The sequence below is a fragment of the Hyposmocoma kahamanoa genome, unplaced genomic scaffold, assembly GCF_003589595.1.
Source record: "Hyposmocoma kahamanoa isolate Upper Pololo Valley unplaced genomic scaffold, ASM358959v1 86, whole genome shotgun sequence".
Taxonomy (NCBI): domain Eukaryota; kingdom Metazoa; phylum Arthropoda; class Insecta; order Lepidoptera; family Cosmopterigidae; genus Hyposmocoma; species Hyposmocoma kahamanoa.
Genome location: NW_020654289.1, coordinates 12,981,363 through 13,008,894, shown reverse-complemented (window position 1 = coordinate 13,008,894; position 27,532 = coordinate 12,981,363). Strand labels below are relative to the sequence as shown.

At 35.1% G+C, this 27,532-nt stretch overlaps 1 protein-coding gene across 2 annotated transcripts in view; it reads right to left on the bottom strand.

The window, feature by feature from the left end:
* Positions 1-19,555: 19,555 nt before the first annotated feature.
* The window catches only part of LOC113234760, an 84,139-nt gene continuing 76,162 nt past the window's right edge, over positions 19,556-27,532 (bottom strand). For both annotated transcript variants that reach the window (XM_026470227.1, XM_026470228.1), the window contains 4 exons: positions 27,317-27,530; positions 26,703-27,135; positions 24,938-25,041; positions 19,556-20,249 (listed from right to left, as the gene is read on the bottom strand). In XM_026470227.1, the coding sequence (XP_026326012.1) occupies positions 20,140-20,249; positions 24,938-25,041; positions 26,703-27,135; positions 27,317-27,530 (861 nt within the window). In that variant the 3' untranslated portion in view covers positions 19,556-20,139. The remainder of the gene's footprint in view (positions 20,250-24,937; positions 25,042-26,702; positions 27,136-27,316; positions 27,531-27,532) is intronic.

The window sequence follows — 27,532 nt, the reverse complement described above, 5'->3', positions numbered from 1 at the left end:
ACGAGGGGAACAAGTCGTGTACGTGGTTGTAAGCGACACGCTTACCCTTAATGATTGCAGTGCCACTCAGAACTTCAAATCAAAGATCTGAGGGGCACTGCCACTGCGCCCGTCATCCTGAGACATAAGTTGATAAGTCTCACGTGCATCCTTACCCTTGAAAACCGAAACGCTGTAATGCTCATGTTAATTCTTGGGGGCAGAAATATATGAGGTGGTAGTACTTCCCTGGACGAACCCTACCCCAAGGAGCTCTACTGCTACTAAAATGGCTTATTGCACATTAAAATTTACAATATGACAAAACAGAGCTGTCAGTATAAAAAAAAAATTAAGGTCCTTATCGTCGGGTCGGTAAGGTCGTCATCAAATAAGAGGCCAAATTTGACACTTGTCATCGTGATGCGAATAGGGATGTGCACTAATCATATCGGTAATCACTCTTTACGATTTTCACGAGAAATCGATTCAAAACTTTAAGAGTTATGTGGTTGTTTAGATTGTTTTTCGGTTCATTGTTGTTTACGTGGTCTAAAAGGTCAAATCGTGCAATTCTGTTAAAACCAATTCATTTACTGAATTCCTTGCAGTGCTGTAGCAATTCCTCTTATTTTCGCAAAACTGTCCCAAATTCCGATGATCTGTATTCAATTCTTTTAATTTTGATTTTATAATATTCATATATGGTTTATTACGAGAATTTAGTGTAAATAAGTATGTTCATCGATAAAACAACTACACCCCAAAAGCAAAGCTGAGTCACAAGAAAAATACACCAAAACAACCAAGCGCACAGTCAACTTCCAAGATGGCGGAGTACTGCACGGTGCGCGGGCGCGTACTCCCGGTGCCGCTGGATTAGTATCAGTATTGTCAATTCAAAATTTAGCCAAGCAGTAATGTCCGCATTACTGTGTTCCGGTTTTGAAGGGTAAGGGTGCTGGTGAAATTACAGGCACATGGGACTTGTCAATTTATGTCTCAGGATGACGGGCGCAGTGGCAGTGCCCCTGCATCTTTCCGATTTAAAGCTCTGAGTGGCACTGCAATTGTTATGGACAGGCGTGTAGCTTACCATCAGGCGCACGATTTGTTCTTCCCGTCACTTGATATTATAAAAAAAAATTAAAAAATAGCTTGAGTACGTAACTGTTTTCAGGACGTTTCGGAGTAACTCAAAATTGCATTTTATTTTGGATTTCGTGCGAAAACAGTACTTCAAATATGTTTTGTCATATTATAACGTTTCAATAAAATTTATGTATTTTTTTAAAACTTAATTATGCTAATAATTGTTTGTTTATTGTTTCGTTGATCGCATTCAAAGTTACATACTATCGCCTTCTTTAGCTGTCAAATTTGGCCTCTTATTTGGTGATGATTATAATTATAAATCGCAATTCCTGTCCGTCATCGAAGAATAGAATATAATGATAGAAAATAAATATATACTAATAAATAAATACGACGGGTGGAAGAAGGGTTCGGTCCGATGTAAGAGGTCCTGAGTTCGATTACCACCAAGCCTAGGGCTGCACTTCTGAATCTCTTCGAATTATGTATATTTTCGTTTAGTTTATGACTTGTCGGAGGTTTATAGAACTCTTCAAAGATGTTTGTCCCCAAACGTCGTTAAGATAGCGCGTAACGAAGTCATGTATTATTGTATTATGAACATTTCACATTCAAACATGGAAGGATAATGATTTCCTCTGCTGTAAGTTTCAACAAAGCATAATTACATAACCCAACACTGAATCAGCAATACCCTAAGGCCTTGCGCTGCACTATCAATTTAGTTTTGCTAAATTAGTGGTGTTACCACTAAATTTAGAGGACTAATTAATGGAGAAGTTTGTCAGGCTGACCCGGGCCCTTTCAAACTGACTGACACCACTGTAATATAGATCGTATCTTCAACAGCTACACGGGTGTTGCGATCATTCTACTATTCAACATCATGTTTTCTATTAATAAAGAAAGTACCTATACTATTGCTTTGTTTTAAGAAATTGTTTTACACAATTAAAAAGAATCTTGTTTACGTAAATTTGTATTATATGTCAGACAAAGTATACTACAAGAACGTTTTTAAATGGCATTAAATAAACAAGTTGATAATGTCGAGCTCTTAGGTTTTTGCGATTGTTACACATAGGAAAGGAAGCTATTTCTCGGATGAATTATATTATTTTATAGCGTACATTTGTATTTTTATTTTCTCCGTAAACACGGGACCTATACAGGACCCGAAACGTTGTTTTATTTGAAGAAACTAATATACGCGATTCCGAAAAATAGTTTCATTTCTTAAAATTATAATATTTAATTTATGTCTAAATACACGCAATAGTTCAATAATCATTTATTAAATAATAAGTTATTCAATAAACAATTTATTATTTTTATTGTTATAATCTATACAAAGGTTGAAAAATAAAACAAAATCTTTTAGATAAAGGGAGAAAATTTCATCAAATCATCTTCAGGGCCGTATCTTGGGACAAAATTAACCCTTGACGAAATTCTTTGACAGAAGTGGCCGTCAGCCTTCCGGACACCGGAGGCGTAAACGGTTAAAAATTTTCGTTGTAATTTATAAATAACCTGAAGCAACACTGCTACAATTACTAAAGCGGTATACTGATGGAGTGCTATGGTTGGAGTTTTATTACGAGACCTAATCAGAAATGAAGATATTTGCTAAAAAATCAGAGTAAGCGATGTCAGCCAAACAATTATAAAACTTGTGTGGCAGTGGGTGGAGCACGTTCCTCGCAGAACAGATAGCCGATGGGGTCCAAGAGTTCTCGAGAGGAAGACGCAGCGTGGGCAGACTACCTACAAGGCGGACCGATGACCTAGTGAAGATTGCGGGAATCCGCTGAATGCAAGCAGCACAAGACCGGTCGTTGTGGTGATCTTTGGTGCAGGCCTATCTCCAGCAGCAGGCTTTCGGCTGAAATGATGAATGATGTACTGATAAACAGCTATATAGTTCATACGCTACTCAAGGCGTAATGCAAATACGAAAAAGAACCTAGTCCAGCACCTGATTGTTCATGTCATTGCACGCTTCCACATTTCTAAATACGGGTACAGACCAACGTGAATCAGCCTTTTATGTGTACCATAGACATGTTTTGTAGTTCCTTAAACAATTTGTAACCGAATTAACAGATCCTTGCGTATTTCCTTATTTAATACCCACCTTATATTATATATGTAAAATACATTACATTACGTTGATAACTGATGATTATTCATGAACGAAGTGACAGCGCTTGATAAATATTCAGTGCTCAACTAAATCTTAGCAATAATACGCTTCAGCTTAATACAGGCTATAATGGAATTCAGCAGCAACCAACACTGAGACGTCTTTATTCATAGATAGCACATACATAATTCAATTCTAAGGCCCAACAATCTGCGGGCTATTATTATGAAATAAGGTAAAAAAAATATTTATTTTTTACTTGTATATTTAAATTAAATTATTAAAAAGGAAAGTAAAGAAGGTACGGAACAAGGTTATCCGACAGAGAACCAAGGTCGTCGACATGGCTGGCAGAATTAACAAGCTGTAGTGGCAGTGGGGTGGCCGTGTCTGTCGTAGAAACGATAACTCACGCATAGGCAGAGGCCTGTGTCCAGCAGTGGACTGCGATAATCTGTTGATAATGATGTTTTACACAGAGCATCTTGTCATCAGCCATCAGCCCCTAACAAACATACCCCATGATGACTATTGACAACGCAAAAAGTAGATATTATTTTTTTTGTATTTGATAAGTGCGACTAACAAACAGACACATACGTGACAATCCATTTTACTCCATTACTAAATATGCCTTGAATTTTTTAAAATAGTTCGATTAGTCAACGTTAAAGTGTGTTACGATGCCACTGTTTCCAGATGCTGGTAAAAACTATTTCGTACAGTAAAGGAATGGAATTCACTATTTCCCGAAACTAAAATTTAGGTTTGTTCAAGACTATATCGTTGCATAACATCAGGATAATATTAATAATAGGTTTTTTTTTTTTAAAAAATGGAAGCAAAGCCTTTAGTGAAAAGCCAGAAAAGTTCTTACTCAGCTGGCAAGTTACCTAGAAACGTATAACTGAAAACACTTTTAAAATGCTCTTATGTGTGCTTACTGTCTCGTAAATTTTTAAATGAGTAACAATTTGAGTGTACATAGAGAATAAATGCAACTTCTCATACACGATAATTCACTACGCTTCAAACTTTGAATAATGAGTTGAATTTTAATTTCACCACATATTGTACACGTTATGTGTAATTTGTAATGGAATTATTAATGAAGTTATTATGGTGACCAATCCTTATTAATTATATTATATCGAATTGGGTTTATCAATAGAAGCTGGTACTGTCGTAATCACGGATAATACGGAGGTAAGGCATTAAAAGACGATATCTGGGGTCTGCAATAGGATGTATTGGGTTGATAATGACTTCAATTATGTTCTTTTTATCACGTATTTACATTATCGGACATTCAAACGCAAATGCTTACTATGGTACTTTGACAAGTAATCCTGGGATTCAGGTATCTTACAATTTATAGGTTGTGTGTTGTTTCTGGTCTTGAATATTTTGAAATTGTTATTGTATTTCATAATTCAATTATTAGCATTTTTCTGACGCGCACGAATGTGTATATATATACATTACTACGGAACGGAATCCCAAGCAGCACACCCATATCTAAATATGTATATACTATAAGATATCTAATAGAATTTAATTAGATTGAATATATCGAGTTCTTAGGTTTTCGCGATTCTTACACATAGGAAATGAAACTATTTTTGTTGATGATGATTTTGACCGATGTTTCGGGCCCTTTACAGGTCCCATGGTCACGGTTTGTTTGAAAAAACAAATATACGCGATTTAAATCCGGAAAAATAGTTTCACTTCCTAGATTATAATTATATAATAGAAGATAATATTTTAAGAGTTCAAATTCCCTCAAGATATCTCGAAGAAGGTTTCTAGATAATTTAAAGTAAAAGTGGGCACAACTTTATTAGTAGATCACAAGAGTGCTTTGAGACACTATCTGTAGGTAGTGTTAAAAGTGATTCTTATCTTTCTTCTCAAGTAACTCTTCTAGAATGCCGCAACACCATTTATATTTCAATTTCAATTTCAATTTCAATTGTTTATTGCATATCACATTACAAATTTAAGGTGGAACATTAATTGATGGTATATGTACATGTGACGCCATGCAAGGGCACAGCAACATCTGAGGTCTAAATTCATTAAATAGTTCATAATTAAATAGTGTGAATACACTATTTAATTATATTAAATTATTACATTACAATATAATATCATAACATTACATTATTATATACATTATTACATTGCATTATTCTTAATTAGAAAACGTACTTTATACAATACATTAATTTCAATAATTATTAATAAGAGATGTCGAAGTATTTTTATTTGTATTATTATTGTTATTTGTCATCATACGTATCGTCAAAAAATTCATGTAAGTCATAATAACATTTATTAACAAGAAATGCCTTCAGTTCTTTAGTAAATTGTGTAAGTCTTTCCAGGTTTTTGATATGATTTGGTATGTGGTTATAAATTCTAATTAACATGGTGTGCGGGCCAGACGTAACTAATTTCATTTTGGAGAAAGGTACTCTAAGCTTGTTTAAGTTTCTGTTATTTCGTTTATAGTTCGTCAGACGTGAATAAAACTGTGGGTGCTTCCTAACAAATTTACATGGCTCGAGAATGTAGAGAGAAGTAACGGTCAGTATTTTACACTTAACAAAATGAGGTCTACAAGATTCCATTTGGTCTATATTCGTTATTATCCTTATACACTTTTTTTGCAGTATGAACACCTTGTCCACATCACAGGAATTTCCCCACACAATAACACCATACGATAGCATTGAATGCGCGTGTGCATAGTAAGCCGCAAGGGCGGTCCTATAGCCTGTTACACGTTTGAGGTATTGAAGTTTTAATTTACAGAATGTAGACAGTTTTTATTTAATCTTCTAGACAGTTTTTAGATAATTTATAGTCTATGATAGTCAAAGTACTAAGTACAAAGTAAAAACTAAGTAGATCAAAATTGCAACTTGGCGAAATTAGATATAATATTTCTGAATTTTTCGCGCAATGTTGAATCCAATTCTTGAATTGTATAACCGTGTATTTTTCTGAAATGTCGCGTGGCAAATTAAAAGACATGATGCGCAAAGAAAATTATTCTTGTATATTTACCTAAAAAGACAAAAGTAAGAAATGTAATAATCTCAAACACATTTTTTCGTTGTCGCAAATTCTATTTTATGATTGCTCTATGTTAATATTTTAGTAAAAAACACTACAATAACGTTTACGGATACGAATCTGAAAATGCTTTAGTACGTTAATGTAATATGAAAGGAAGATACGAGTCTTTGAGCTAACAGCCGAGTCGCCTAATTGTAATTTGAGTCTTAAGACAGTGAGTTACGATTTCAAATTTAAAACCATTACACTTTTTGCTTGCTTTAACACAAGTATATTATATTCCGTGATATTCAGTTAGTTTCATTCTTAGAATAAAATACCTAGAATACAAAGACAAATCGGTTTAAGGAGTGCTTTAAAATATTCAGGATCTTTTTCATGTTACTCGTCTGTAATGAAATTTTTCATTAAATTAATTTGTGTGATCTATAGCCGTAAGGTTATTAGATATAATTTAGCCGAATTCTATAAGGAAATTCCACAAAATGTTTACATAATTTTTGTTAGATAAATTTATTTGGTTTCATTTTTTGATGCTCTAAGTTTTTTGATAATGTGTTTGCACTGTGGGCGCTGGATGGGGTGATCCCGGGATATGACCAATTTGAGAAATGAACTTATTTATATTGGTTCTGATTTGGATGTTCTAGGAAGTGCCCCAGATTGAATACCGTCACTCTGGTACTCAAAGGGAATTGTGTGATTGTCTGGCATATTATTATTATTCTTTTGGATACCCATTTTGGACTCTCGCCTCTGCCAAGGCCTGATATATCAATTTTGAATTTTGGAATGGGAGAGGCGGCATTCCCCGGTAATGGTCCAGTTGCCCGGGTCAGGGGCTCAGGGTACATTAATTTTGAATTTTTAAATTGGAGAAGGCAGTATATTCACCAGGCTATCATGTTCTGAAATGTAATTTTACGGTATATGCCTTTACTGTCTATGAATGGCTTAATTAATTACGAATATTGTGTACTAATATAGAGAACATAACAGACTGAATATATTTTTTTTGTGTATGATTTCTAAATATTTTATTTCATATTGTTGCCATTGCATGCTGTGATGTTCCTTAAGTGTAGAGGCACTTATTTTATAAACTTAAATATTTCATAGTCCGATGTGTAATATTATCCATGTGAAATAGTTTTAGTTTTGTGGAATATATTTACAGAATATACCACACGCAAAATAGGCGCTTTGTCGTCGTGTTGCGGATACCAGCTCGTTGCACCAAGAACCACCAAGTACCACAAGATGACTGTGCGACGGAATTGCATAAAATAATTCTGCCGTCCCCTTTCTATCATCGGGGGACGAGACGTAGCTTAGGCTAGGGTACCCAATTCTCATCCCTATATTGTGGATATACCCAAAATTCGCACGAAGCGTTACGCTTTCACATTTAGGTACATGGCAGATTTGCTCCTTGAACGCTACGACTTGGGTATTTTTAAGGCAGGATCGAATGTATATTATATAATTCGGTGTGCATGCCGTCGACCGAAATGTCACTTTCCATTAGTAGAAATGGAGGTATGAAAAAGATATCCTAAACAAATTAATGAATTCAATGTGTGTATATACTTTATGTTTAGATTGGTACACTGAGACTATACCGTGTAAATTATAATATTACTGTCAACATCTGCATAACGCGTGTTTCCACACATGAGTAATTAATTGTTAATGCGTCAAGAAACTATAATGTAAGAATTTAAATTTGCTAATATATAGGTAGATGTAAGGACTGGTAGTGTACTAGTGTTGGGTCATGGAAAAAATTTTAGTTTGAAAAATCATATTTTTGAGAAAAAGAAATTGTTTTCCGGACAGTTTACCAATATTTTTCCTTTAATTTGCCACCTTTGAAGTTGACACCTGTCAAAAGTTGAAGTTACTCAAACAAAGCAAACGATGGAGCTAATAACATGTGGTGGTGGTGTGGCTGTTGGAGGTCTTTTTTCGCTGTCGTGAGATCTATTACATCTCGTAAAAATATTTTGGAATAGAATAATTTATTTCATATTATCAATTTCATAATATCACAATTCGAAATATAATGTTAAGGTATAACAGGATCGTTATTAAGGTAAATAATAATTTTAATGTTAATATAAAAAAATAATTAAAAGAGAAATAAAGGAAAATACGAACTACAAAATTACAAATATTTTCAAAACACAAACGTCCAAAATTGAAAATATAATTACAATTTCTTTAAAAGAAATTCCTCTACACTGTAGAATTCATTATTCAATAAAAGGTCTTTCAGTCGGGAACAAAACACTTCGTCATTTGTAACACTTTTTAGACTTGTGGGTAGATGTTCGTAAAATCGGGGCCCGATTACTCGCAGATTTCTCGTTGCGAGTTCGGTTCGATGAGCAACGGGTTTCAGTATTCTTACGTAACAGTCGATATGGGACTTCATCGTAAGAACAACACTAGGTTCGACTTAGATGTGTTTAGAATAAGCCCATTTGCAGAAAACCATTCACAAAGCTGACTGTACGTATATGTCACTTTTTCGTCCAATTCTGTGAAGCCTTTAGCGCACACTATAACAGTAGTGTCATATGCAAACAGAACTACCAAGCCCTTCGATATATAGTGCGCAAGATCGTTAATGAACGTCAGTAACAACCTATTACCCAAGGCCGATCCTTAAGGGATGCCGATGGTGATATCACCAGCAGCGGAGTTGGTTTTTTTGCCTTCCGTACAGACTTGAACTGTTTGCCTTCTGTTTGTTAAGAAAGATTTTAATAAATCGTGGGCAACTCCGGTGGTACCATACATACCATACATTTTTGTGTTAGTAATTCATTCCCTATTACATCGAATGCCTTTGTGAGGTCACAAAAAATCCCTGCTGTTTTATACCCATCATCAATGATAGAATCCAGTACACTTTGCGCGGCAGCTGTGGTGGACTTACCTTTCCTCTTAAGCAAATTGTCTGTCGGATAATAAGTCGTTTGTTTCTAAATGTTCCATAATGCTTGTGGATATAATGGATTCTATCATTTTTGATAAGTTTGGAACTATTGTGATAAGCCTGTGGTTTTCATCCTGGGTCTTATCCCCTAGAATACCTTGAATAATAATACACGAGTATTTTTTTAAATGTTAGGATATATACCTTCGGTAAACATTTCGTTTATAAGGGTTATGAGTATGTCCGCTATTACTGGCCAGACAGTTATATAGATATCCAGTGCTTTTGATGCATGAAACATTTCCTTCACCACCCTCTCCAATACGGTACAAGTAACAATTGGAAAGTTGAACTGGGGAACATCCCACTCACCTACATACTTTCTAAGGAATGACAGAGATTTCTCACAATGAATAAGTAATTCTAATTTTGAAGTAATTGTAAGGAAGTAATCATTGAAACAATTTGGAATTTCATCAGTCAGTACAAGGTTTCCATTATGCGTTATTTGTACATTTTGTGTTTAGTCGTAGTCGAAATGTCATTGTTTACGGTTTGCCATATTACTTTACTTAAGTTTTTGGTGGACATTATCTTATTGTCATTGTGTACACGACAGTCGCGCAGACTCATAGATTTTATTAAATCTGAATAGTGTTGCACGCAATTACCTAATATAGTGTTGTGTGGAAACTGATGTTTCATTGTGCAGAAATTGTTATAAACTGCAATGCAATGATTGAGTTTTTGGCTCAACCACGGTGTATGGTTTCCTTTTTTAATGGTAATTTTTATTAAATCTCGTTTTTCTGTATGTGGCCTATAACACAAGTTTATTTTATAATTCACTCTAAATAGAACTTCAAAAGATATTTCTAAACGTAGAACATAATACGAGCATTTCAAATTATATTTTTCCATTTTTTCGGGAAGTTTTCCAGAAAAATTTCCACTATTCTATTAGAATAGAAATTTTTCGGAAAAATAACCCATCATTAATATTAATAGTACCAAAATTTGTGTAGGTATTAATAGCAAAAATAATATAATGTTCTTATCATTACCTGATTCGCACGCAATGAACTCGCAGTCGTATTGTACGGAAACACCCTTTGGTACCACTGGCTGACCCTTCCAAAAGGAAAAAACGCACAGTCTGTCCCGTCCCCCAACACAAAACAACGTTTTCATCTCGACAGTATCATATATCCAGCTCCATAATCTACAACCGTGTTAATAACATTTTGAACATTAACAATTTAAATAAATTTGAGTTTAAACATACTTTGTCGAATTGGCTTTTAAATCTGAACTACGATGATACAGAAATTCTACTACCAAACAGCACTTAATCACTCACTTACACCCTATACACAAATTCTCACACTCACTCATCCACCCACGCTCCAACATACACACCCACTGACACTCACACTCAAATAGACACACACACTTATACACACACACAAACACACTTACCCAATTCCTTTGTATTTTACTGTTAATCTCGTTAGTAATATTTCAAACCTTGCCCCTTTTTAGTACCAATGCCCAAAATATCTGTTAATGTCATTTTTACTCCAATAGCTCAATTTATGTAGCCGGACACTGATTTCCAAGATACAGGCATGTGCCTAGTTTGGATGATCAGAGTTTGAACAAATCACTTTGTACAACTAGTATTTAATTACCATTTATCTCAATTTTGTGATACAATCTTTTTTGGGAATAAATTATTATTATTATTATTATGTTTATTTTAAACTCTCGCCTCTTCCAAGGCCTAAAAGACTAATTTTGAATTTTTAAATGGGAGAGGCGGTATTTCCCGGCTATGGCACAGTCGGCCGGGGTCAGGGACTCAGGTCCAAGAATCGGCGAACAATACGTGCCGTATCGAGCAGGACCGCCTTCTGCATTTGTGCTGGAAGCGACACGCCACAGAAATCCAACCGCCTCAAGCTGTTAGAAAGGCTGACTGGAATTAACCCATTTGCGGACAAAACAATTGGGATTATTTCAGTGGAGGCCACATCCCACATGTCGGTGATCTCGTGCGCCAGGTCGAGATACTTCCGGCGTTTCTCGGTGTCAGCTTTCACGAGACCCTCGTCATGCGGGATGGTCACGTCAACAAGAAATACCCTCGACTGCGATCGGTCCAATATCACAATATCAGGCTTATTCGCAAGAATAGTCCTGCCCGTGATAATAGATCGATCCCAATAGATTTTGGTGCGGTCATCTTCGAGTATTGGCTCCGGTGAATACTTGTAATATGGCAACCTCTGTTGCACTAGTCCGTACTTGAGAGCGAGCTCTTGATGTAATATTTTGGCTGCCTGGTTGTGTCTGTGCAAGTACTCAGTGTTAGCAAGAGCGGAACAACCGGAAACAATATGCCTAAGTGACTCTCCGGGACGGCCACATGCCCGACAAATGTCTACTGTGCCGTCCTTTAGGATATATTTCCGATATTATTATTATTATTCTTTTAGAAGTCTCCTCATCCAGCGTCCGAGTACAAAAAAGCACGTGTTTGTGTGCGTACGTGCGTGCATGTGTGCGTACGTGCGTGAGAGTGAGTGTATGTGGCTGTAATTAGGCCACCAACCAACATTCGTTCCAAATTTTAATTTTCTGTGTGAAATAGCTTTGAAGAAAATTTACTGTATACGACTTACAAACGAACAATAAGTGCTTCAGAAATTCCACTTTTTAAATTTTGTTAAAGAGCACTGTAGGCCCTAGCTGCTATTTAGGACACACGTTTAAGATTTAAATTCTACTCTATTCCGCTTGTTATAAAAACGCTCTAAAGCCCAATTGTGAAACACGTCCAGTGCTCATAAATGTAAACCTTTGTAGTGTTGTTTGTGTTTCAATTATAGTATAGAAATGTAATAAATAGCAAAACAAATGCTAAATACCATAAGACTTGGTAAATGTTTATCACGTTTTGTAACCGTGCCTTGCATTTTTTTGTAGGCAGTTAATTACAAATTTCTCAAGTTCCTTAAATTCTTCACAAACAAAGAGACTTACTTTTTCATTCTTTCTAATAAAAGTAAATAACTCGCAGAGACTTCCTCGAATTTATATTGTTATTCTAACTTAAAAGTTCCACTCCATTATAAAGAACACGAGAAGAATGGCATAAATATGAGGTTGTATTTTGAAAGGAACGATGGGAGCAACGTCGTAAAAATCAAATAAGGTAACGGCTTTGAGCAATCTGATTTCGAACCCCGCTTAGTATATTTATTCACATAACGTCATGTTTAGCACAAATGGTCGTAACGCACCTCTTTGACGGAAAAAGTAATTGTGAAAGTTTGATTCAGAATGTCATGACCTGACATGTTGTTATGTAAATATAATCCATTTATATGAAAATAGTAACAAAAGCTGTCAGTAACAAGGCAAATAATGATTGACAATTAACTTTATTTATGATGACTTCGGTGGACAACGGTTTGCAATGTGGACTATGGTCCTGGGTTCGATTCCCGGTAGGACCAGTTTGGGAAATTTTCTTTTCTAAATTCTCAGTTCAGGTAAATTCAGGTTCTCGGTATGTTATTCTTGTAGTCATAAGTACAGGGAATTCCCAAGTTTGAGATCAGGTAATCGGTGTGGTGCTTCGCATATTATTATTACCTATTATTAAAAATGTTCGTGACTGTACCATTTTCGTACTCGCGTAAAGCCCTCATAGAAAGAAATTTACAAGATAAGAAAAAATACACGCAAAAAATGTTACCTACAATCTATGCCAAACTTCAGGGTGCCTTCTAAAACATTCGATCCTGGATATTTTTTTAAATAATACAAAGTGACTTAAAACTTCCCTGGACAAACTCTTTCACGAGGAGCTCTGCTGATTCTCAGAAAATATTTATAGATATAAACGAAAATAATTTATAAAACACGGGCCTTATCAGAGTCTTCATAGCACAAAGAATTCCCAAGCTATTAACCAGTTAATTGATGTAGTTTTCTGGAACATTATTATTCTTATTAGCAGTCCACTTAAAAGCATCGTAGAGGAAGTTTTTATTTGTTTATTTATTCAATAACAAAAAAAAAGTGTAACATAACGGCATTTCCCGTCGCGTTACATCAATTACATCAATTTAGAAACATAACAACAAAATAAAATCAAAATCAACCAGAATTAAAAATGAAAATTTAAAACAAAACATATCGTTACTAATGTAAACTTAAATTATTAATATCACTAAAATCCATCCTGTTTTCTCTCTAGCACTCTTTTCCATTCAGTCATCAGTCTTGCTATCCCAGTCATAAACAGATCACACTGCGGTGATGCTGCGAGTACGGACTTGAGGAGTGTAGTCGCACGGGGAAGGGGCGAGTGTCGGTACTTTTCAGTGCGTGAAGGCACAGTTGCTAACAAGGGCACATCACGCCACCTGGTACAGTAGTCATTTGGAAATTAAGGATCATTTCCACGAGGTACAAAGTGTCTATATTATTCCTTATAACATTTAAAACAAAGAAGAGTAGAGACTAATTTCTGCGTAATTCTAATGACTCGAAACCCAGGTGACCCTGTAGGAAGCGTGTTGGGTACATGTATGGGTAATAACCGTAATTCCTTTTATATAAGTGTTTTAAAAACTTTTTCTGTATTTGCTCCAACATAAGAATATGTTTATTCTCATGAGGAAACCAGACCACTGCATTCGTCTTGAAGATGCTGCGAACCAGTGCCGTGTATAATGTGCGCGTTGCTGCGGCAGTAAGTGGCGCAGCGTTACGCAATATGAACCCTAGCTTCTGGTACGCACATTTTGTCACATTCCTAACATGAGTCCGAAATGTTAGACTGATGTCAAAAGTAACTCCGAGATCGTGATCTCGGACGGTCGTTAACGCGAACCATCATCTGGCCGTCAATTAGATAGTTGTAGTGTAGGTGCAAAGGGAAACGCGAAAAGGACATAATCTCGCATTTACCGCTATTAAAAAACAATTTATTATCCATACTCCATTTATGCACTGCGTCAATGTCTCTTTGTAAGACTTGACAGTCCAGAGTTGACTTATATGAAACTTTTCTGCTATATGTGACGTTAATAACCCTGCGAGTTGCACTACGACCTTGTTCGCTTTTCTTGTAGAGCCGTGGGCCATAGTATACAGGTTGATATAGTACCGCACATATTAACTAGAATATCAACAATATAACCAAATATATGGATACCTGTAACACGCAAACAATGTAAAAAAAATTGAAACATAATTTTCCCAAAAAAACACTCACCCTTATCTCGTGTCATATTTCCTCTATATACAACACGTCGTAACTTAATCCAACGATGTTCGTGGGACAATTTTCGTACATGCCAAAAATGCTTCCCAAGGGTTACGCTTCGTGCTTTGTTAATAGAAACATCGGGGTTGCGGCTTTTTTTTATTACCTTTCGAAGTCAGCTGTATAATTGATTTTCTACATCGACGATCTCCTTTTCCATTTTCCTCCTGAAAGATGATGCTATCGTAGGTCTTAGGTTGAATCCTTTATATCATTTCATGAGCGGTCTCGCAAGCTGAAGCGTCAGAGGGATCACTTAAGTTCATATTCGGTATTATTAAATTTTGCTCCTCTTTCACGGTGAGGGTGTTTTGTAGTTTTCCAATTTTGTTAATGCGGATTATTATTATGAATTGCTTGAAAAGTTTTAATAGAATTTCAAGCTTTCGCTATTATAATTTATCTTTTCTTGTCCATTCAAGTACTAAGGTTTGTTTCTAATATATACATTACCAACTTTATTTATTGGTAATTTTTTATAAGCAGCCATACTTATTTACTAATACTGTGCTTCCCGAATTTCGTGAAAAGAAAATTAAGAAACCAAAAACAAAATTCGAAAAAAAAACAAAAAAACGAATTTTAGGAAAAAATAAAGACACAAAAACAAAACAAAAACAAAACAGGTCCAAAAATTAAGTTGGTGTAGTGTAATTGGAGCTACCGATATGAAACATTTATTATTTTTAAAGCCGTTCTTTAATAGAAATCAAAATACTTTTGTCATATCTAAAATACCGTATATTTGTTTTTTTTTTAATCAAACCAACGTTTTAGATTCTTCACAGGTCCCATGTTCAGTCAGCACTAACCAAAATGAATATACGTAATTTTAAATCCAAAAAACTAATCATTTTGAGTTCAAACCCAAGGCAGCTGGTGTACCCTGTTGAGGAACTCCTTTCATCATCTGCCATTTTCATCATCAGATAGGTCACCATTTTATTTCTGTTGGAATTATATCTATTTGCCAAGTTTTATTGAAATCGGTTAACGGGGAAAGTAGGTGAAATCCAATAAACCGGATTCGTCCCCTAATTTGCTACCCTTAGAGTTGGAATATATTCTTCACATTTGAATGGGACTACTATTCAAGTATCCCCTTTTGCAACAAAAAATAATAATTGAAATCGGTTTACAAAGTCATCGCGTAACATTATTATATTTGTTTTAGACTCTCGCATCTCCCAAGGCTTAAAAGATTAATTTTGATTTTTTTAATGAAAGAGGCGATATTTCTCAGCAATAGCACAGTCGGCCGGGGTCAGGGACTCAGGTTCAAGAACTGGCTTCATTCAGGACCTATGCTTCCTTCATCACTGCGACCATTGACTGACCTATTGTGATCATCACTAATTACAGTGCAGAGAGAACCAAGGCCGACAGCATTGCAGAATTGAAAGACTTTTTTCACTCCGACAGATTTAATGTCCTCTGGTTGTGGCATGTGCCTTCCCAGTATGGAACTTCGTACGCCTATCAGGGGGTAGTATTATGTGAGTAGATGAACAGGAGTTCCATCCGCCTTGCGGCAAAATCTACATTCTCTATTTACTCTCTGCCCAATGCTATAAACAAAAAAACAGTCGAATTGAGAACGTACTCCTTTTTTTGAAGTCGGTAAAAAATAGTTTCATTTCAAATGTATAGCAATTGTGAAAAACTAAAAAGTCGACATATTTCTTACTATCGAGTTCTTAGGTTTTCGCGATTGTTACACATAGGAAATGAAACTATTTTTCCGGATTTAAATCACGTATATTTGTTTTTTTCAAACAAACCGACGTTTCGGGCCCTTTACAGGTCCCATGGTCACGGTTCACTATGTCAAAAAAACAAATATACGCGATTTAAATCCGGAAAAATAGTTTCATTTCCTATATATTTCTCACTCGTTGATGTCCGTGATTTTGTCTGCGTAGAATAAATACGTCGTGTAGGTACTTCTTCAGGAAAATTTGTATCCCTTTAATATTAAATTTGTTTCCATTTTTTCACCCCACTTAAGATTTATTTTTGTGACAAAAAGTAGCCCGTCCTTCTCTTAGATCCCATCTATCTCTATACCAAAATTTACCAAATTTAGTTCAGCGGTTTAGGCGTGAAAACGTGTGACGATGCGACCTCCCTTATCGTCATCCCACCTTTTTATCACCCACTTTACTGGTTCCTAGCCACTTATTTTTAAAATTTTGAATCGTTCTCGAATTTTCCTTCATTATTCTTAAGTTGGTTCGTTGCGTCATCAGTCTCATCAAAATTCTCGAAGCTAGAGGACGTGCTTATTTATCCTCATATAAAACTCCAACTCCACTTTCACTGTTTTTAAAACATTATATGTATATATATACGCATATAGGCCCTCTTGGGATAAATACCTGGCCTTTCAAATGTTTAGTGCTAGAATAGTGTTATAAATTGTTTTTACTTTTTGTATACCATTGTATTATTTTGTTATAGCTTTTTTCCTCTTCTAATAAATTTATGTGTCCCTTTTAGTCTAAGGCTAGGTCACAAACATAACAGATAGAGTTACCTTCGCATTTACAATATTAATCAGGATTAATTAGGCATTTCAGTTTCTTTTCGACCGACATTGATTTGTATAAAAAAAAAGATTACTCATATCGTTATAATTAAGTTTATTTTTTATAGTTACAGTCATTAACATTCATACAACATAACTTCTGTTTACAGATAAGAAATGTGTAATGTAACAAAAACGTGCATTAACATATATAAAGTATCATTATAATATCAATCTTAAATATCGGCTTAGCCTTTTTCTAAAAGGATATTATGTTACAGTTAGAGAAAGTTAAAACGATAATACATTCTGTACATTTCGTAAAAATACATAAGTATACAAGTATTAAGGATTATTATAAAGATATTTATCACCTATATGAAAGTTTTATCTTATTTCATTATGATGAAAATAATGTTTTTGATTATTATAGAACTCTGTACATGCTACCGAGTTATAATTTTAGTTATTACTATAGTTAACGCTTAGCTACAGTTAAATGTTATACTTATGACTAAAAAAATTGATTTTGATTTAGTTTGGCATACATACTTCAACAGAGTATTTATGAAAAAAATCATACAATTCTTGCATGCTTTATTTATACTGTAAAAGCAAAAATGAGATGATTGTTCACAAAAATAAATAAGCTATTATATTATATTAAATAACACAATCAAAACCGACATTGTAAAAAAAAATCAAAAATTTTCATTTTAAATTAAAAACAAAATGATATTTTAAACGCATATTTCAATATTACGTATACAAACAAGATATAAATAGTAAGTGATTATGTTGTATTTACAGCAATTATAAAGAATGCTTAAGGCGCCTCCGAACTAGACGCTTGTAGAAGCGCTGCAGTGGCACGTGTGGTGCTGCAGTCGCGCCACTACTAATTTTCATACAACATTTTTTCATGCAAATTTCCACTAAGCGACTAGACACAGTCGGCTGGCCGCGCGCGGTTCTGTTTTTCTTCAAAGTTACGGTGGCTTCAAGGGGTATGGTATAGTGATTTATTTTAATACATAACCGCACACGCGATACATGCAGCCGTAGACGCATACCACACCTAGAGGTGCCGGTGATTTTTTTATACCGATTTATCGGATATCGAAGTTATAACAGGTAAAATAACTAATATTAATAGATATTTCGGTAACTACTCTAGCAAACCATAAAGTTTTTAATGCCTGGATCTATCATTTAAAAAAAAATAAACAACTTCAAAAATACGTCACGACAATCGTGTGTGTTATTGTTTGGGCTGGTGATTTCGGTGTTTGTTTATTGAAAACATACAGTAAGTAGCGTTTTTTAAGTTTACCCTGAATGCAAATGTTTATAAACTATACTTTAAGGAGTAATTTCATGGTAAACGTTAGAACCATTCAAACGGAATAATATCATATTTATCCAAGTACATCAAAAATTGTATTAGTGCTTTTTAAGTGCAGGATTTGCGGTGTATTATTGCGTTTTATTTGAGATGTTTTTGTTGGTAGTACGGAGGGTATTTATTTAGTAATGCAGAATAATAATTTTTATTTATAAAAACTTGTATTTAAACTGAATCCTTTTCTAATTTGCGAAACCAAATAGCCGCCATTTTGCGGTCGGAGGAGCGCATCGCGTGAGCGGAGAAAACACGTGCGGACAAGTGCCCGCGATTAGCCGCTTAGTGGAAAATGCATGTAAGAAGCGCAGCTGAGTGTCACTGTCGCGTCACGCGCGCACCACTTTTCTGGACTAGATATTGTATGAAAATTTGTAGTGGTGCGGCTGCAACGCCACAGACGAGCCACAGACGAGCCGCAGACACACCGCTGTAGCGCTACAATAAGAGTCCAATTTGAAGGCGTATTCACAGTAACAATGCCCTTAAGTTTTATTTAATGTCAGGATGTTTCACCACCATGATATTCAATTAATTACTTTTTGTGAAATTACTCCACTAGTTTCTTATAATTATTAATACAAAGACAAAGAAACACTTAGAAAAAGTTCCTTCGATCCGGCTGGATTCGAACCACCGTCTTCTAGCAAACCAGCCGCTATACCAACTAAACCACGGAACGAATAAGCGGACCTTACAAATTTTTCAATGTGTTTGTTGCAGATCTTTTTTTCCGTAGCGCCATCTGTGAGAAATCCTAGAAGACATTGGTTCGAATCCAGCCAGATCGAATGATTTTTTTACAAGTGTTAGGTATTTGCATTAATAATTGCAATAATGCCCTGATTGAGGATGTTAAAATGAAGCCCGGTTTTCTCTGTTATGTAACTTATATTAATTTTTTTATTATTTAGGAATGAAACTATTTTTCCGGATTTAAATCGCGTATATTTGTTTTTTCAAACAAACCGACGTTTCGGGCCCTTTACAGGTCCCATGGTCACGGTTGACCACGGTTTTTTATTATTTTGAAGCGTGCAGTGAAATATGAAAATGGAACTAATATTTTACAAATAATGGCCAAAAAGAATGATTCTACGATAATTGTACGATGCAGATCGCCTACCGCTTAACGATATCAATTAAGTAAAAAATACAATCAAAAGTCTGAGTGGAATTTAAAAAGTAAAAAAGACACAATATCTCACATGAGAACGTTCTAACCGAATACTGTCGGTACCAAAAGTTATTTAAACTATACAATTTCGTTAGGAAAAAGTCTGTTGAAACCGCTTGGTTTCCTTTGACACTGTTTTTGTTCCATTGAATATGCAAATAAATACGGCATCAAGCTTGTCATTGACAAGCCTCAATCGAACGAAAACAAAGCTTCCAATCTGAACGGGGATGTAAAGATTTTTACCTGAAATTTGCATTACATTTTTTAGGTGAAAGTCACTGGTTGTTTATTCAACGAAAATGAGAATTGTATTGTTCTTTAGAACAAAACATAAAAATATCAACATTTTTCTTGAACAACGTAAAAATGTTGAACTATAATGTAACATATCCATTTTTATTTTCTAAAGGTTATAAATATTATTCTAAACTGAGCACTTCAAGTGAAAAACAACAGTAACGCTATGACAGATATTACAACTAAGTGTGGTTGCCAGAAAAGACACCCCTTGTTCCCTGTGTCGTGGTGAACAGCTGCTTGGTTCTCACCTGGTAGAAATAAAAGGATGTATTAAATAACGTGTTTCAAATTGCCGCAAACATTTAAGAGTTACGATACATTGTTTTAACCAAAGTTATGGAAAGGTGTTACTAAACTCTCGAGTAGTTGATAATAAACTTTTTGCAGTTTAATTTCATCACTTACAATACTAGGCCATAAATTCAAATCGACTTTTAGAAAAAAACTATTGATATTCAAAAACTACCATAATCGGGTATCTTCGTTTTTGTAGTCTTATCGTAAGGAAAGTATTGGCGACAAAATGTCATACAAATATCACGATCCTTCGTTTCAGACTGCCCGAAATGACAAATCGATAGCGTAGGTATGTTTAGGTCGTTAACGATTTGATTAACTTGAACGCCGTGGAAGTGGCGACGGGCCGATACGATTATCGTGACAATCGATCGAACCGAGGAATCGTTTGTATATTGTGTATATAGAGGCCTCAAGTGACAGAGATGACGTTCTACAAATCCTAAATCAGCCGATCGTCTTTTTCTAAAGCTCGATTTGTAATGTGTACGACTTACTACTTATAATTAACTCTACGGGCGCGTTCCCATTTTGTCGTAATGTTTTACTTATCTACCAAGTTCTTAGGTTTTCGTGAATGTTACGCATAGGAAATGAAACTATTTTTCCGGATTTAAATCGCGTATATTTGTTTTTTCAAAACGAAACGTCGGTTTATTTGAAAAAACATATATACGCGATTTAAATCCGGAAAAATCATTGACTTACAATTATATGGACGTCGGGTCCACGCTAAAAAGTGTCCGAACCTATAGGGCGTTAAAATCGTATACAGAGCGTCATTCACGCTTTAGTCTTCGTTTGTTCGACTGACAGCGAAGCAAGCAAAATTAGACAATACTGCGATGACATTACAATTTAAATTCAACGTTTTAGCCTTTTTATATTCCTTTACATGTCACTACGTTTAAATAGGTTGACTTGGGACATTTTTTTCGTGGTTTTTGTATTAGACCCGTCGTCCATTTATTTGTAAGTCAATGGGAAAAATAGTTCCATTTCCTATGTTTTACTTATCGTTGGACTGTCGTGTTTAGCTGTTCCCACTAGATCGTGACGACAATTTATCGGTTCACGGCAGCCACCATGTCGTTTTTTTTAAATATATAATAGATAGACACACGCTTGGTCACAATCTCACCTGACGTTAAACAACGATGTGACCGACGATGGAACGCGTTTGCCTAAAAAAATCTACTCTACTCTAGCTTTAAATAGCCCCAAAATCGGGAAATACAGATGCCGAATGTAGAGCATTCCATTCCTTTGCCGTACGCACCAGAAAGGAGGAAGCAAAGCGCTTAGTGCGAATAGGTGGAATATCAACGACAGAAGAATGGAGTGCTCCGGACCTTCTAGTCGACCGAAGGAGGAACGGTGGGGGTGGAACTAAATTGAAAAGTTCCTGCACACACTCCCGGAAATGTATCCGATAGAAAACCGACAAGCAGGCTACTTTTCTAACCGACATTTTTTTTAACCGACTCAAGCCAATTCGGATTTAATAATTGTTGACAAACGCAGCATGAATTTGAAACAAACAACGCATTGCGCTAAATCAAACTTAATTTGTTTATTAAACTTAGTGTATGTTCTATAAAGATAATACGCATTTGCCTAATGAAATTAAACAAAACGCCTATCATTGCCTTTACAAATATTTGATAGATGATCTATGGTATAAATTATACTCATTAGAGCTTATTGAGACTACGACTATGTTGTTTGTAATGTGTTTAAATATATCGACTGTGAACTGGCAACCGATAATATCTCAATTTTGACAACTTAACGGGATGAAGAAAAAATCATTTATATAGCGTCTGGTTTATTAAATAAAAATACGCATGTGTAATAAAAAAATCTTAAAACTACGTATTTTTATTTAATAAACAAGATGCTATATAAATGACGCAAGCAATTTTTTCTTCATACTGTAAAGTTGTCAAAATTGAGACAGTACCGATTGCCAGTTCACAGTCGATATTGTTAAATATTAAACTTTCAAACAATCGTTAGATTGTTATGTTTAGTTTCTAAATTCAAATTGGTAATGTGTATATTCCTCAATGGATATGTCCTAACGCATCATTATCATCATAATTTGATTATTTCGACTACATGATTCATGACTGAGTCAATTGATTGGAAGCTGTACAATTATCATCGTAAAATGAAATAGAAAATTGTAGAAGGAGAAAATTGCATTATATAACATTTGATACATTAAATGAGAAACGGTATCTGGAAGTCGAGAAATATATACGTCGCAGAAAATATATACACACGCCGTGAGTGTTAGAGCGTAAATCCTTAGAGGGTTCTCACCGTTATTGCTCTTTCCGCTGCGGCGAGAAACGTATCAGTTTTCCACCTTAGTGGATTTAATAATTACTATTTCAAAGCAAAACATGTTAAAGAAGTTAATGTTGGGAAACTTCGAAAAATTCTCTTTGTATATGAACTATTTTTAGTAAAAAGGTATAAAAGATTTAATAAGGAAAATCAAGAATAAGCTTGCCAACGAGTAATAAATATTTTTTAACTTATTTTATCTGTTCTAGGAGAACAGATAAAAAACGCTATGTCAGTAATTCGCGTTTTAAAAAGAAATAATTTGAAAAATTTATAATTTTGGATGCCTTGCACATTGTCTGCAGAAAATAATAAAAGGTAATTTTATTATTTGTCACCTTAAATGGAGATTGTGTTAGGTCGTTTATAAAATATCAAAAGATCTTCCGAAGCTTAGTTCGATCATTACGATGTGTCATTATTATCATGTACTCCCCTGGCCTGCAAGGCAACTCCGCGCGTTTTTAAACCTAAGAGCTCATGGAGCTTTTTTCACTCGCACTCGCCGTGACTGATAGCTGTTTTATTTCAATACTCACGACACCGCAGGTATGTGTGGTCACATAGCTGCCGCGGTTGCAAAACAGGCCGCAAACTTAGCGTGAGATGGTCGCAAGTCGCAGGGTTCTTTACAATCGATCCAGATTGTAACTTAAGTCCCAAACATCGGCATGGACAGACATCAGAAACGCGCGAATCACGGCCGTCAAGCTCATGTGCTTGACTTCATCCCGCAAGGTTCTTCTAGTATTTCGTTGAAGCTTGCATGCCGGTTCTCATGGTGTCGCTATCTCAGAGGTCCCGGGTCCGATCCCCGACCGGGTCAATGTAACACAAACTAACTTTTCTATCTATATTTTCTCGGGTCTAGGTGTTTGTGGTACTAGCGTTGTTTCCGATTTACAAAACACAATTGTTTTAGTTACTTACTATAAGATCAGAGTAACGTATCTGAAATTGTCTATTAAAAAAAATAAATAAAAAGAATGCCGCCATGAGGCTAAAACGCGTCGTGTCGTGACGCACTACGGGCTCCGCAACCACGGCGGGCGCGTATGAAAACTGCTCCGTGAGTTCTTAGCCTGGGAGACAATCTATTGAGTCTCAATCAATCACAAACTAACTTCAGCCAGCCAGCTTCGACTGTGTCTCACGCAATCAAAATTCAATCGAGGTAGTCACCATTCAGAATTTGTATAAAAAGGGTCATTGAGCCATCTAGCGGATTTTAATAGAAATTCAAGACGAGTGTAGTATCTTAGAGTAGTACATTGCATAAAATAGTTTTATTACAATACGAAATAACTAACTTACTAACTTTAGCTAAGCCAATTCTGTATATTAAATTTATTTTCAAAAACGCTACTTGAGGCGACTGGTATAAAGTAATACAATTTTTTTAAATGTTGTATTTCTGCAAGTTTTTCACTTTTCTTGCAATATCAAATTAAACTTGCCGGATTTATAGTTTCATGGTACGTAATTTCTTCTAGAGTTGCGTAGTTCTCTAGAAATTTTTAAGAAGTTTCTCCATATGTAATGTATAGCGGTTCCTTAACCGGTAAGTAATTAAAGCTTGTTTTGTTAGCTTACAGAAAACAAAAACACAAACAAAGAATAATAACGTTAATTTGGAGTGGTGATCCATTACTCACTTCTTAAAAATCTGCCGAAATTAGTCAGACGTGAACGTTATAGCTTCATTATAAGCGATATTAAAAAACTTAAAACCAATTAAAAAGCAAATTATTTCTGGATTCCTTTTTTCCCTTTATTTATTATCATTATTTGTTAGAGAAATTAGGGCCCAGGCCCATGAACCACCGCGACTTTAAACGGATCTGTTGTGGTTGCTACCCCCATTAATTACCATCCCTTCATACTTATTTCCCTTCATACTTAACAAGCTTAAATACTGGTTGCAATGAAATAAGGCTGGGCGACGAAAGACATTTGTTAGAAAGTAATGAGAAATAATATTAACTGAACTTAGAGTGATGTAGTGTAATGGATTAGGAGCATTATTGTGTTATTATTATTACCCTAAACGTACTTCAGCATACTGAACTTATATAAATTTAACATTCTAGCTGAAGTTGAAAGAAAACCCACACCGGAAGATAAATCAACAGCAGGACGAACGTGGGTCGACGATGAATACAAAATTAAATATTTGTGCCCACAACGGACTATACACAAACCCTTAATGAAAAAATCTTTATGGAAACGCTTTAGGAAAGATAAACAAAACAATCGGTAGATAAGTGAAGGAAGGTGGACTTACCAATTAAAACATGGACGTTGATTGTAACTTGAGAATGATTTTGTAAATAGCACGTGTACGTGCCTGAGTCGTTTTGTGATGCGGACGCTACACTTATTGTGGCACTGAAACAATAATGATAAGTTTAAAACTGTTTTGTTGAATGGTAATTTGTTGTTATAATACCAAAACCTTCTCAGAAATATTACATTTCACAAGCAAAAATGGTACTTATAGACATCCATTACATACCTACACGAGATTAAACCTCCCTTGGTATTAAACATACCATTAATTATATGAGCGTGTTGTAGTAACATAATCAATAGCAGCGAAGCTTTCTTGGCACCTATTCAAATAGCACAATATACCAATGGTATAACGTGGTCATTCCTCAACTGATATGCATAAAATTTGACATTTGCGCAAATAATTCAGTTCTACAGATCATGATGAAGCCCAATTTTCAATCCGATGTTAAGTCTATGGATAAATATTTAACTGTAAAATTTTGTATGTGCAAATGTGTAGAACTACGAAAAAAACAAAATAACAAAAAATTAAAAAATTATTACTAAATATTGATAAAGAAAAATAAAAATAATAAAGGCTGCTACGCTCTGTGGACAATCGATATGTATATATATTACCATGGATATACAAAGAGCGAACGTCGCCAGCATTTTGGATACCCTGCCGCGAGGACATACATATGCCAACATACACTACTATTAGGACAAAAGCTAGATTAAATAAATTAAATTGAGCGTGTCCTCGCGGTAGGGTGCCCAAAATACTGGAGGCGTTCGCTTTTTGCATGGCTATAATAACGTATAAGACAAGAGTCTCCAGGTCGATCCATTATTTTTGTGGATATCCTTTTATGTATGCTATGCGTATCTATGTACATAGCTATGACATATAACACTATAATATACATTCAATGTTTATATTTCTGCCATTATATAATAACATGGTAGGTATGGCAGAATATTACGATTGTGAACTAAACATCAGCGACGAGCAAAGTAAGCGAAACTTCATTTCATTCATTTATTCATTTCCACCATTTGTTATAAAAGGTCTTACTAAATAAATATATATGTATTCATATGGACCCCGTTCGGGCACAGTGAAGAAAGCACACATCTCCTTACATATAAAAACAATTTTGAGGTAAGAACGATAAAGTTTCGCTTTCGCGGCAAATGCTATATGCTTAATTCTAAATAGCAGTATTCTGCAATACTGCGTTATTGTATAAAGGCAGCAGTATGTACAATAATCCTTTGATGAACCTTTTCCCATAGTTTTCGATAGTACATAGTGCCCAATTTTGCTTACCTCTTGATTGTACGTTGTCAATATAGTAACACAAAGAAAAATCGATTTCGTCTGCGATATCGCCTTGTATGTCAGTCTCAAAATGAAAGCCATTTCATACAAAACCAGATGCTGACAAATGACCGCTATTGACCATAAGCGTTTCCTGTTTTATGATTCAGTTTCGGGAAAATTGCCTATTTGCCATGATAAAGGCCTCGCGATAAGATTAGCTATAAGCTTTTTAGCTCCGGTTATAATTATAATTAAAAACTATATTGTTATCTTAACAATTTTTAATAAAATGATATATGAGCGTTTGACCTATTGCGGTTTTTCTACTATTGAGCATTTTTTATCTACTCTCATTTTATATTCATACTAATCTGAGTTTGGATGGAGCCTTATGACTACCATAGATAATTTGCATATTTTGTCTTTATTTTTAAATAGCGTTACTTACCTTAAATTCCTCCAAGTGATATTATCGAAGAAATCCTTCCCTTGTTTTTTCCAAGCTAGTCCATAAACATTATTGACTACAAGTGGTGTTGTTGGAACTGCTGTTGTTTGTACGCTCGTGGTTGTATCAGGTTTCTTAGAAGTCGTACTTATACTAACGGTTGAAGTTACTGTGGTTGTCTCTACACTCCAACTCTTATTCAACATAACATCTATTCTGTTGAATACTGTACTCATACGAGTAGTCATTTCTGTTGTTGTTGTTAATGGTTTGTTTGTTGTTGTAGGCATTTGGGTTGTAACTGTTGCTTTCGTCGGGACTGAAGGTAAATATTCATCTGATATGATGCAGGAAAGTTTTATAGAACTACCGGCCTTGTAAAATCTGTCTTTCATTTCATGTGTTTGATCACCATTTATTGTTATTAATGGAGCTGAAATTGATATATTTATTAAAATAGTCGGTGTGTTAAAATTTCAAATTATTCTTATCTGTATTAATAAATTATCGAAATGTACATCAGTCATTCCTAAGTGCAAAGTTTTTACATCTGGTGTTGGAAAATGTTATCTTAATGTAATATAAAATATTGAGCATAGTAAAGTGATACTTACGCAATACAGTTAAGTTAGCGAAAATAGTCCTTGGCGGATGAGTAGATATTTGGCACATATAAAGGCCTGCGTCAGTGGCCTTGACCGGGTTCATGCTGAGCCTCCAGTTGTTGGGATATTGGAATTTTACTTTTACTCGACTATCGCCTGCATAAGTGCCAGGTCCCACTGTGAGGAGCTGCGCCGAGTCGGTTGTGTTGCGCAACCACATTACCT